The sequence below is a fragment of the Hakea prostrata genome, chromosome 3 (assembly GCF_041222555.1).
Source record: "Hakea prostrata isolate BN-2017 chromosome 3, UWA_Hpros_2, whole genome shotgun sequence".
NCBI classification, from domain to species: domain Eukaryota; kingdom Viridiplantae; phylum Streptophyta; class Magnoliopsida; order Proteales; family Proteaceae; genus Hakea; species Hakea prostrata.
The window spans coordinates 5,944,070-5,958,217 of NC_142602.1; the positions used below are offsets into that span (position 1 = coordinate 5,944,070).

General features: G+C 34.1%; 1 protein-coding gene and 1 pseudogene across 1 annotated transcript; both read right to left on the minus strand.

Moving 5' to 3' along the window:
- Positions 1–3,446: 3,446 nt before the first annotated feature.
- Positions 3,447–12,132, minus strand: LOC149020350 (ABC transporter C family member 3-like). Its single transcript, XM_089148457.1, has 11 exons — positions 11,858–12,132; positions 8,954–11,517; positions 8,547–8,633; positions 7,813–8,463; positions 7,554–7,718; positions 5,309–5,603; positions 4,825–5,033; positions 4,368–4,673; positions 4,062–4,125; positions 3,640–3,879; positions 3,447–3,544 (listed from the first exon to the last, which is right to left on the minus strand). The coding sequence occupies exons 2-11, from the start codon at positions 9,560–9,562 to the stop codon at positions 3,447–3,449; spliced, it is 2,724 nt and encodes a 907-aa protein (XP_089004583.1). The 5' UTR covers positions 9,563–11,517; positions 11,858–12,132.
- LOC149020351 (ABC transporter C family member 3 pseudogene) lies at positions 9,581–10,822 on the minus strand (annotated as a pseudogene).
- Positions 12,133–14,148: the final 2,016 nt, after the last annotated feature.

The following is a 14,148-nucleotide window of genomic DNA, read 5'->3' on the forward strand; positions in this document are numbered from 1 at the left end:
ATGGCTTTGTATTCTGAATTTTCCTAATTGAAATACTCCAATTTCTTTGGAGAGAAATTTTTAGTTTCCCATGTAATATCACTCTCAAACAATCTATAAAGTATTAACAAAACATTAAAGAAAATTTCGGATTGGTATGAAATCATGTGCTTTCTTGGTCAAAGGTCCTATACCGAATTATTATTATTATTATTACTATTATTTATTTTTGAAATTGGTAGCTTTATATTTTGGGGTGAGGATCATATCGAACTAGTTTTTACCACACAATTATTACATAGTAATGCCAACCATTGCACAATGGAATACAGTTTGGTCGTCAAATTTCATTGAAGACCAAAGATGAAACTTACATCCCCTTTTATACCTTTGATCATCTTCTCATGGAATTTAAAGCCTTATTTTCACTGAAAAATTGCATTTTGAAGCTCAAACATGACATTTAAGGGAGAATATTTTGCTCTCACTTGGTTTGTTCCAGAAATAAGGGGGGAAACTATTGAAAAAAGATCATAAGTACATTGGACTTGACATAATATACTTGACCTTCATATGATAATCCTTTCAGTTGTAAACTTGAGCTGAATTTGATTTTTCTTTTTATAGGACAGGACACTGGGTGAATGCTCAACTTTAACACACTTAGAGCAACCAAAATGTTGATAAAAATGCACCAAAGAAAACTAGATTCAAAGGAGAAAAAATAAATAAAAAACTTATAATTTTTCAAATGTTTTTTTTTGGTAAACATAATTTTTCAAATGTTAATACATCACTTAATTCCTCTTTACATTCCTAAAATTTTACTAAAAATTAAAATTAAATCCTAAATTTTATTTAATTAAGAAGATTCTTTTCTTTTCCATGAAGAACTTCAGCCTTACGTTTTCAAGATCAAAAGAACTTCCCATGTGGTTGGTTCTAGGAAAAGTTCAAATTGCCGCTAATAACTAACCTTTAAGACTTTTGGATAGAAACGCATCACTAAGGAAGGATTTGTGAGGAGGAGAAATTTTTCTATTTAATTAATGATAATAAGAAACATAAAAAATAATTTCTTTTTACAAAGTGATAAACTATTTATATTGTAATTTCCCCCCTTTATTATATCCCTCAAAACATATCATGCTGTTTTCTTGATTTGGGTACTCCTATCATTTCACATCACTGCTATTCAAAAGGGTTTGATCAACTGACCTATTATTTTTTTTTTATTAAAAAGAAAAAATTGTGTAAAAATAAACAAGCAAGTAGAAACTCATCGCTTTTTTTTTTTTTTTTTTTTGGCCTAAATGCCTCAAGGGTAAGTATTTTTTTCAGAGCTTCCATTTTTTATCCTAAGGTAGGTAAGAAAATTGGCTATAATTCCTGGAATAGTTTACGAAAGATTTTTACCCTATCTTGCAAATATGATAAATTGATAACTACGTAGGTAAAAAATGGTCGTAATACATTTTTTTAGTTTGATCCATGGGTTCCTTCAACTACAGATCACAGAGTTGGGGGAAGTCGATACCCATATCGAACCAAGAGAAGCTACACTTGCTGACATGGTGGCGCACAGATTGATACCCATATCGAACCAAGAGAAGCTACACTTGCTGACATGGTGGCGCACAGATTTGTTATGCCTAAGGATATTACCAATATTCTTCGACCCTCTGTTGCCTCGACAATCTAGAGCATCACCCTATCCAATGAAAGAAATTCTTGGCAATCTATGATCTCCTTAAGTGGATGTTTCTCCACTATATTTGCTTACAAAGATTTAGTGTGTGGACAACTTTCGATCATGCATGATAATTATTCTGCCTTGTGGAAATTCTTTTGATGCGCGTTGTATTAATTGAATTTTTTTTTGGTACACGGTAATTAAAGATCATGTTTCTACCGCCAAAAAACATTAAAAAAAAAAAAAAAAAAAAAAAAAAAAAAAAAGGTTAAAGATCATGTCTAGTTCCAATTCAACGACATCACAATGTCAAACTAGTTTGTTACAAGACCTGTAAAGGTGATCGGATCTCTTGTTGTTGTCGTTAAGTTCCCCAGAAGATATTGGTTACTCTAAACAAACGAGTCTATCGGAAGATCATTATTTAAAATTCAAATTAGGGTTAAGCATTTTCGCCTAAAAACAGAAATTTCAGAGTTGACAGCAGGTTTGGGATTCGATGCAACTCAAGAGGGAACCAAGTGCTTACAATCCAGTTAGGATCAACCAAAAACGGCCGGAATTAGTCGCATAGATACGATGGGATCAGAAAAGTATAGATTTCAATTAAATCTCCTTTACAAATTTTTCATTGCTTCTTACTCTGTAAGGTTCATGTGGCTTTGACTATATTCATTCCAGCAGTCTGGTTTCTGATTCTTAAACAGTCGAACCAATAAATTCTTGAAGCCCATCTTCCCTTTCAGTTACCAAACCTTTTAATTCAACCACCATTAAATAATCAGAGACAAAAACAAATTTAAAAACGGGCAATTTCTTTTAGTTAATAACCTGCAAGAATTTCTGCAAAAGAACAACAATTAGCTCTGTTTACGAAAGGGAGAGTTACCAGATACAACTTTGTCCCCCAACTTCTGCTATCCTTGCCAGTAATGGCATTCTTACCACATATAGCACTGTCTTTTTTTTGGTAGAACAGAACGTTATTTATATGGAGAAACCCCTGTTACAACCTACACTTAATTGATCAAACAGTAAAGGCAGGGGTGGGGGGGAGGTAAAAGTAAGGAAAGCATCTTGTGATTGAGCACTTTCCTTAGCCAAAACATCAGCAATCATATTAGCTTCGCGATAAATATGTAGAATGTGAGAGAGGCAAATAGTGGCCTGAGTTCTTGGATGTCGGAGATGATTGGGAAAATCTTCCATGGTACTTCATGTGGACTTCAATGCAAGATGTGGACTGGTGCCTGATTGTCAATTTCGACTTCAATTTCTGATAAATGAAAATCACGAGCCCACAGCAAGGCTTGACGCAGCCCCATAGCTTCAACAGTGAGAATGTCTTGAGAATCCGTACCTCTACCAAAGCAAAAGAGCATATTGCCCCCATGATCCCGTGCAATGCCTCCGAATCCCGCAACTCTGCAGTCCTTAAACAAGGAACCATCCACATTTAATTTCATGCATGGGGGAGTAGGAGGTACCACATCTAGCACTGTCATATAAATGTAGTGATGCTGAAACCAGACTTGTGGACCAGAAATATCATCACTTGGTATATCATCAGCTCTGGTTGTTTTCTATTTATATGCAATGCATCTGTGTTTGTTACATAACAGAATCTTTTTCTTTTCCCACCTTTTTTTTGCTTTCTCAAATTCTCTACCAGAAAGCCAGAATGCATTCTAATGTGTTCTCCCACATTACATTTCTTTGGGGGGGGGGGGGGGGGGCATCTGAGCTTTCAAAACTCACCCATGAACCTTTAAAATTAGGAACATCTTTGAGTATACTCCTTTACAAGCTTTGTAAATGCTGAGGACTTGTTATCTAACAATTTGGCTGGGGAATCATATTCCAATACAAGGCCTGCTTAAGACAAGAACAGATGATTATATGAGTAAGCAAGTACCATAAAAAAGATAATAGATATATTAATGTACTCAATGCAAGTAACTACTAACCATTATCAAGTAGTAGGACCATATCAACATCAAGAATTGATGTTATCCTATGTGCAATTAGGATAACAGTAGAACTTGAGAAGTGTTGTTTAAGTGTTTCTTGAATCAAATAATCTGTGGCAGTATCAACTGATGCAGTAGCTTCATCAAGTATTAGCACTTTACTCTTTTTGAGTAGCACTCGACCCAAACAGACTAGTTGCCTCTCACCCATACTCCAATTCTCCCCATTCTCAACTACTGTGACAACCACCATATGAAAATCTCTTATTAGTTATTCACATCTAATTTATATGGAAAAGAAATTAAGAATTTAGGTAGTTGGGTTGCATAGTATAAGTTAAATATATCATATAATAAGAACTTAAAAGGCTTGTGCACTTTTGCATAATGATAATAATAAATATGAGGAGAAATCAAACCTAAAGAATTGAGCTTTCCTTCATTCTCTCTAACTTTATCACCAAGCTGACATTTGTCTAAAGCCTTAAACAAAAAAAATGCATGTCAATTTAATGAGAAGAGGGCACCAAGTGAAAATCTAAAATATGCAATGAAAAAGTGAAGTTTGTAGTCCCAACTGAGAGAGTTTCTCAAGTCAAACTCACACAATAATTTAAGTAGAAGCAAGAGCCAATTATTTTTCACCTTTTACTAAAGTAGAAGACAGAAGATATGTTTATCTTATCTTGATTGGTTAAAGATTAATTAAGTGAAAGAAAACAAACCTCCCAAATTTGTTCATCTGTGTACTCTTCGAGTGGATCAAGATTGCTTCTAATACTACCTTCAAACATTGTTGGATCTTGTGGGATAATGCTCAATCTTGATCGCAAGTCATGTATGCCAATATGAGAAATATTGATATCATCAATACAAATCTGACCAGAAGTTGGTTCAAGCATGCGAAAGAGAACATGTGCGAGAGTTGATTTCCCACTTCCTGTTCGCCCAACAATTCCAATCTTCTTGCCTCCAGGAAATGTACATGTGATGTCTCGCAAAACAATAGGAAGGTGTGGAGCATATTGGACCTACGGATATTTAAGTAATCAAATGATGATCAAGCTTAGCATAGTTTAATAGTATACAGAAAATTTCTCCTCTTGAGGACATTGAAGTCTACTCCAAAAAATGAGGAATTTAGTAAGAGATAAAAACTTGGGAAAAAAGAACTAGTATTACCTGCAAATCAACAATGTCAATTTTTCCTTGTGATGGCCATTTACAACTAGGCCTATTTTCTTCTATCAGCAAACTAGGTTCACTAGGAATGCATGTATATTGCAATATTCTTTCAACAGAGATCATTCTATTGTCAAGAGTGCTGATATCCCATACAACCCCTTGTAAGCTGAAAACAAGTCCATATGTCACTGCTAAACCAACAACACCTTCAAAAGAGAGTGGGAAAAGTTTCAAAATCATGTTTTCATGGAGTCCTTATTCATAGTCATACAAATATCATCCGCTTAGGTTGCAATTTGGACCGGACTGCTCAAAATACATTGGAGAGGCAAAGTTAACTCAAGCGATGTGTTTTGAGAGGTTCAGTCAAGATTGCAACTTGCATCGATGATATCAACGCTACTACAAAAGAAAAAATTGAGCAACCAATCATGATTTCACTAAGGGATGAATTTATCATATCTCAAATTCAATTCTTTACCAGGTTTTAGTACCCCATTTGGAATTGAGATGAAGAAAACCAAAAAGATAGCATATGTGATAGATGTTAGCATATCCATGCGAAAGCACAACCACTCCATTGCACCAGAGAAATGAAATCTGGGTCGAGAATATTCATCTATCAACTTGAGGTTTGTATCCATAAACCTCTCTTCTTGATCAAAGCATCTAATAGTACTTGAACCTAAACTAGATTCTGAAAAATGTTGTATAATTGGAGATTGACATATTCCATACAATCGTGACAATTCTCGTGCTGCAGATATGTAGTATTGCTTCAAAACAAAATTCGCAACACAAAAGAAAAAAAAAGGGAAAATTAGATACAATGTAAAACAATATGATAAATATACATTTAGTGAGAAAATAAAATAAAATAAATTTCTGATGAGAGATTTCTTAACGTGAGATGCATATACATTTTGATAGCTGATATACAACGAAAACAATATCATGAATGAAATTGGTTAAATATTTGAATATAATTTGAATTGTTAATATTTTCAATTTTTATGATCAAGTTACATACATTCCTTTAATATTGACTATCTAAAAATGTTCATCACAAATTCTTAGATAAAAAGTTCACTCCAATATATCTAGAATTTGCGTTCTCCTTAATTCCCTTATTTCATTAAATTTCAAATCAATTGATAACTGTATGTTCCCATATCCAATTTATTGTTAAATCTAAATTTTGTTAATGGTGAATTGAAAAATATGGGGTTAAATCCTAATTTAAAGGTGATATTTTTGCATACTTGTCATACCGCATGCTCTAGTTAAGAAAGAGAGACAAACATATAAGAATGTTAAGTAGAAAAGTAATACAAGAAATAAAGACAGAAGAAGAAAAATATCCAATTGAATTTATCAACAACTACTAATATTGTTGCCTTACTGATTGGATGATCCACCTAGATACGTTTCTTTTCGTTACCAATTATTCTCAATATGACAATTAATCTATTTAAGCTCAAATTAATATGGATTGTCCGAATCACCATATATCTAATCTTTAATTTTGATATGACAATTAATCAATTTTTTGGTTGAGAGTTTAACTCTGTAACTTTCAAACCTAAAATTGTTGGATTACTACACTTAGGATTTACAATGGAATTATTAAGAATTATTTATAAATTGAATGGAAACTAATTTAAAATAGTTTACCAATTTTTATGATAATATACCAACTTATTTTCACAAAATTAATAGAATTATTATGCATCTAGTGCAAAAATGAAAACTAGCTAGTTGAGTATTTTATTTTTATTAACTTAAAGTATTAATTTTCTTATTTTGTGTATGAGCTACAATTGATGACAATTGATAAAGTAACCAACAAAATCATTAAGGCATATTTCTTTCAACCCAATATATTAAAAATATTTTATGCACATTAAAAAGGACAAACATGTTGCTTTAGGAGTAACTTTGATTTGGTTCTTGGCAAATTACTATTTCTTTGCATTATTTTAATGATTATTAGTGATTGAAGAATGAATTTCTTACTATATGTTAACTATAATTCATCATCATCAAACCTTGTCCTAATTAAATGGGGTTGGCTACATGGATTTTTGCCTTCCAATCCACTCTATTTTTATTTTTTTTGGTATATGAGGTTCATCCGGGCCAGCTTGCACCTTGATTACATCCTCAGGGGGATGCTTGTCGTCCGTAAGGGTCGAACCCATGACCTCTCCACTGAAAAGTATGGATCTTACCACTCTACCAACTCTGCATTGAATCCACTCTATTTGAGGTCATGCTAGATACAAGGCCTAAGCTATACATATCTTTTCTCACCACTTCTCTTAAGGTTATCTGCCCCTAACTCTTCTAATTCCTTCAATCTGGAATATATCACTTCTCCATATAGGGACATTTATAGGCCTCCATTAAATGTGGCCGGCGCCGCCTCAAATGACTTTCTTGTAGCTTATCACTTATTGGAGCTATTCCTAGACCAACTCTAATATGACCATTTCTTATCTCATCATTCCTAGTATTGCTACAATTATATATGTTCAATATAGTTGGGGACAAAAAATATCAAGATTAGATCATCAGTAAGTTAATTTTGGTGCATAAATCAAAATTTACTTATCAAAAACATGCTTGAATCAACTTGTGTATATCACTTGTGATCACTAAGAATGTAAGGTGAAAATTGATTTGAACTTTTAACAAAAAAAAAAATGAAAATGAGATAGAATTACCTGGTACCAAAGACATGTTACACTCATTGGAATAACAACAATTAGCATTTTCAATGCAACTTGTGACATTACTATAGCAACGCCAAAGAACTCTACAACTGAGATAATAAGGTCTTCAAATTGACGAGGAATAGAGGTATCAACTGCACTTTGATCTACGGATGCCTGATTAAAAAAGAGAGTATTTAATAAAACTATACTATTATGGTAATTAATAAGATCATTTGGACTCTGAAATTAAGCAAACATGTTTACTTACCCGATTGAGAATCCTTCCACTTGGAGTAGAATCAAAAAATGAAATGGGGGCACGAAAAATGCACAAGTGCATTTTATTGAAAAGAAGAGTAGCCGTCTTGTATCCACCAGTTATAATAAGCATGGACCTTATGAATACACAAATAGAGCTTCCAACGAACAAAGTAACATAAACAAATATTAGAGTAAATCCGCTAATATGAGGTTTTATATCTTCTGAAATAGGAGTAGACACCACCATCCAATAGTTCCCACCTATTTGGAAAATTTGAAAGAAAATTTGTACCAATAATATAAACGGTACAAAAACCCCTTTATCTATAGCAGTAATATATTTCCAGTAAACTAGACGGGCAACTCCACCCTTTTCTCTTTCTTCTTCTTGGACAAGTTGTCCCTTTAGCTCAACCAACTTTTCTGTTTTGTAGTTTAAGGGTTCTCTTTCATCATCATTTTGAATGGAGTTCTCACTAAGTATAATATTATCATGTTCCTTGCCATTAGTTAACTTATCCAAAGCTTCCTCACAATTGACATAATTAAGGCCATCCAAAGCTTTCTTATGTGCACCCACTAACTCCATCAAGTCAGTACCGGAACTAAGAATTTCTTTATATTTTCCTATTTGAGTAATCCTTCCATCTCTCATAACCTACCAAATAAGAGAGAAAAAATGATCATTACAAAACCAAGTTGAGGGAATTGAAGTTCAAGAGAAAGATAGTAAATACTCACCAAGATAAGATCAGCAGAAAGCAAAAACTCTACTTGATGGGTAACATAAATTACTGTTTTTGATGCCAAAATTCCTTGCAAACATTCCTGTCACAAACAATGTAAATTCTTTTACATTTAGGTTCTTGAAAAGAAATTTTGATTATTTAAAATGACCAAAGAGATGTATTCATTAATATTATTCATTTCCTATTGCCATAAGTAACATCAAACCAAAAAGTGCCATGCAAAAACTTGCATCACCTTAATATCATGCTTATGTATGTTTTTTCTTTTCCAAAAAACCATGCTTCCATTCCTTCAAAATCATTTTGTTTTTAAATTATATTTAGTTACTTGTGAATGAAACTATGGGATGTTTATTGTATATAGGAAAGTTTAGGAAATAGAATTCAAAGAATAGTTACCTTAAATAGATGAGCTCCAGTGTGAGCATCTACAGCACTAAAAGGATCATCAAGCAAATAAATATCAGCATCATGGTACAAAGCACGTGCAATCTGGATTCTTTGTTTCTGTCCACCACTCAAGTTGATCCCCCTATCACCTATAATAGTTTGGTCTCCAAAAGCAAACAATTCTAGGTCTTTCTTCAACGAACATGCTTCAAGGATCATCTCGTATTTTTTCTCATCCATTTCTTTACCAAACAATATATTGTCTACTATCTTACCACTTTGTATCCAAGGTGATTGTGCAGCATAAGCTTTCGTTCCATTCAACTTAATGGCTCCAGAAATCTTCGACACTTCCCCTAGTATGCAAGAAAGTAGGGTTGACTTTCCTGACCCTGTAGATCCACAAACAGCTATTCTCATACCACGGTACACTCGAAAATTAAGATCCTTTAACGTGAAACTTTTGGAATGAGGATCCCATGAGAAATTTCCATTAACTATCTCAATTGCAACCTCAGAAATGTCACTTGGAAGGTCATGTACTATATTTGGTTGAATATCATCAAGACAGAGAAAGGAAACTATCCGATAGAGAGAAACTTTAGTTTGCACTACCATGGAGATTAGGTCGGAAGATTATAAACCAGGTGCTTGCAATACCTCAAATGTAGCAAGTGCAGATAAAATCTTTCCTGACTCTAGCGAGATTCCCACAAACACACAAAATCCAAAAGTAACCATGGATACAAACATAGGAGCAGAGAAGTAAACAAATGCAGTCATAGCTGATATATAAAGTAACTTTTTTATCCATTTCACTTCAAATTTTCTAAGCTCAATTATCCTAGCTAAGAACTTTATCTCCCAACATTGCAGCTTTAGAATCCTCATATTCCTCAAAGCCTCAGATGTGACCTTCATCCTTCGATCTTTTGAATCCATCAGTTCCCCTTGAAATTTCTCTTGTAGTTTTGCCAGTGGAATATTTGCCAACATCAAAAGTAGTGTGGCAAAAAATGCTACGAAAGAAGCAAGTTTAAGGCTCTTGTATAAGATCAATAATGCTAGAATAACTTGAGCAGGGACCCTCCATATATCATGCAAATACCAACTAAAAAGGGAAATCCTCTCAACATCAACACTTATCAAATTAATGTTCTCACCACTACTGTGTTCCTGTTTTGCTTGGCTTGAAAGTCTAAGACCCTTCTTATAAATCATTGCAGATAAGGCAGCACGGATTCTGATTGACATCTTTCGCAACTGAAAGAACAAGTGCCTCTCTGAGAAGCACTTTATAAGCTTTGAAAGAAAAAAAATAGTCACAAGCTTGTAACCTTTGTAATTTAGTTGGTGATCGCTATTGAGGTATTGAACAAAGGCATCAATAAGATAAGGTCCAACATAAGAAGCCAATGTGCATACAATAGATAATAGAGTCGTCCATATAATGTCTTTCCATGTTGAGATAGCCAATGCCTTGACCAGCTTGAGTATGCTTATCTGACCACCATTTTCGTTGCCCTTGTTATTTGGTTCGAGTTCATTTCTAAAAATAGCAAATACTGCATCAGCTCTATCACCAGTGGCAAGTTGAGGAATATCTTCAAGATCCAATGTTTTACTATACCCAAGTGCAAGCAGAGAGTTCAGCCAAGAGAATGTAAATATACTTAAAAAACTAGCATTTGCATAAGGAGTTACACCATCTCCCCCGACACTTGATCCTTGTCTATTATCACCAATATTGTTTTGATTAGGACTATCTCTCAAAAGAGGCTTCAACATATCATCATCTTCTCGTCCCTTGCTAAACGATCCAACATAACAAATGATCGAACCAGCAGTAATGGATATAGCATCAAAGAACCATGTCATGAATGACAATGAAGAATATTTCCAATACAAACCAAAATGTATAATAAGATATAAAAAAGATATTATGAAATAGAAGGCCCACCAAATCCTCAGATGAAGAGGGAACTTGGGCTCACTTGAATGAGAAAATTGGATGTTCAAGTAAGCTGAAATCACAAACCAAGTGAGTGTTCTGCTTGAAAAATCCAATTGGGCAAATACCGTTGGCTCTGTCCATCCATGTCTATATCCAGAGAAGTAGTTTAACACACATAAGAGAAGGTCAACAAAAGACAAACCCATTGACCAATAGAATAAGAATGTAATCTTCAGCATTGGTCTTGAACTTTCAATAGGAGGTACCATACGTCTCTTGCAAGCCCAAGATATAGATAACACCAATAGAAAAATTACATGTGAAGAAGCTAAAAAACCATGTAGGAAACAGGTTGTAGAAGACTGTGAAAAGACCTTCCAGATATCTGTCTCATTCATGAATGCTTTCAAAGCATCCATATTTGCAAATTTTCTTTTCTCTTATTAGTAATTTGGTGGTCTAGGTCAGGCAGCGTATCAACTCTACCACATTTGGAATTGATGCAGACCCATTTGAGAAAATGTTGTAGAAACTAGGAAATCCGAACACCAACCATTTCTATCCAATGTGAGCCAAAATGACTACTGACTCTTAATATCACCTTGATGTAGTTGAAAACCTAGAAATGAATTTACATTACAAAATTATTAGAAAATATAGATAGACGACTATAGGCATTTCATTGAAAGATCAATAATGGAAAACAAGTTCATGACTAAAATTGATGAACAATACTAATTTCCCAATAAATATTTTATGTTGCAATCGAACCCTAAAAGATGGGAATTGTATTTGACTCTAGACATGATTCACTTAAGCCCCAATGAAGTTTCAACTTTTCATTGTGGTCTACGGACTACAACACTTCTATGTCTTCCACCAGAAAAAGAAATGCAAAACTCCAACCTTCTTAACTGAACTGAAGGAAAACAAATTAGTGAGAAAGAGATAAAATGCACCTTGACGCCCAAGCTTCAAATTTTTCTGTCTTTTTCAATGGAAGCGTTTAGCTCTTCAACAAACCAGATATGTACAGTTTGAATCGTGGCGCCTGAAGGATTGGCCGGTGAGAAAAAAAAGAGCATTTCTTAGTTACAGAGGAAGGTGTGCGTTTGAAGGCGTAATCATATCCCAGGAGGAATGGGAAATTGGTGGTCCGTGTAATCAGGAAAGCTACCTGAGAAATAGGAAAGTAGCGGATTTGTGTCCTCTGGAACGCGCATTGTAGGGAATACCAAACGATGGAAATTTATGTACGAAATGGTGAGAAATGTACCATTCATTTCTTTAATAGGTGTGTGACATGTGTCCCCACACCCCATCAAATGGCTGAAATTCTTTTTTAGTGTATACTATTTTGCCTCAATTTGTGTTTGGATTTTAAGTCACATGCCCAAAAATTAGTAGAATGAATTCCGGACATAAAATCCAAAGTCGATAAGAAGTGTGTTATAATAGATTTTGACGGGGGATTCTGTAAGATTTTAAATTAATATTAAATATATATATTTAAAAAAAAATGAAAATAAGAATTGATATCAAAAAGCCCCTACTTAATTGCATTATAGCTTCAGTAAAACTTATAAATGATCAGATCCAATTAAGTGGGCAGAATAATTGAAAGAGTTATGATGAAACATGAAAGGTAAATAATAAAACATAAAAATAACCTAATATGTTAGATCCTCTCTCTTTGCCTGCTCAATTCTCTCAATATGTTGTCGAAGAGCGGCATGGTCGTAAGTTCTTTATAACCTAATCCTGTTTTATTGTATGTATTTTATTTATTTCTATTAATATAAAGTCTCATTTTTTCCAAAAAAAATAATAATAATAAGACATAAGAATAACAAAAAAGAGGTAGCTTGTGCTTTTGCCTCCGCAAATTCACTCTTATTTGATTGGACTCGTTTATAGCAACTTCATTGCAATTGTGTAGACATGAAAGCTAGATAATAAGAGGGATGATCAGGTCATTAATTATCCTTCAAACAACAATAAGAAATAGCATGCAACACCCATAAAAATAACAAGGCCTGGAATATAATTCAAGTCTTTAAACATGGTTCAACTTAGAGTATTTTTGTCCAGACCATTCCGTTTTCATTTATCCAATGACAAACTTCAATTAGTCCTGGACCAAAACCCAATAGCTTGAAAGCAAGATGGTTTGGATCCCATGTTGATGTGTCATGGTGACATGCCATGATTGCATGATTCACTTTTCTTTGAGCGTGTATTTCAACTGAGTATACTTTTACTTTTGGTAGAACATGACAATAATAAACTTGAAATGGAAATGGTTGGCTATGACATAATGCTGGGGGTTCAGAGAAGTTCCCATAAATGAGTTTCACGACTCCAATTGTGACATTCTCATAGGAGCCTTCAATACTCTCAGTACTCCATATATGCACATAGCGTCCTAATTTATTGACAACAAAGTCAATGAGATCCTCTGCAGAATTTGCACAAGTAACCAATTCACCTCGAATGGGGCTCTTCTCACATACTCTTAGAGTGTCTTGAATATACTCATTCATCTTTGATGTATCCACCACACTGAAAAACTTCTTCAACTCCTTGATACGAGCAAAGGAAAATGGGATCTTTGAAGCTAGAGATTGCGGCAGGAATGATCTATATGACATTGGATCTCTTAAATCAGGAATAGCTATGAGACTTCCCTTTGTCACCATTGACTTTCGGAAGTACGGCAATCCACCTTGGCTTGCAATTGAAAGGGGTGTTTCATTTGGAAGCTCATATTTTAGTTTGGCAAGAATCCACTCAGCTATTGGTGGCAGGGTTGTATCATTCATTGTATTTTTTACCAACGCATTTGTAGAACAAGCAATATTAGCTTGCTCACAAAACTTATGGAGATGATAAGTCAATTCATTTTTCTCCATAAGCTTCATAAATACTGAAACTTGATGGGGGCTCAATGGAGAAGTCTTTGCAATCAACCAGTGTGGACCAGATGAATGACCAATATTCTTTCTCCAATATTGTGAAAATGTATTTTCAGCTTGTGAACCCTACAATTTCATTCGAAAAAATAACAACTTAATACAAGAGATAAAAAGATAATCAAGCAAGAAGCAAGTCGAATGAATAAATAATGACAAAGCATCATTTCACTTACGCTGATGTATTCTATAATAAGAAGTCCAAGGAGCAGGATGAGGTGTGTCATGATGGAATTGAAATAGAGAGTGGTGAGCTTTGATCATATAAATAACTTGAG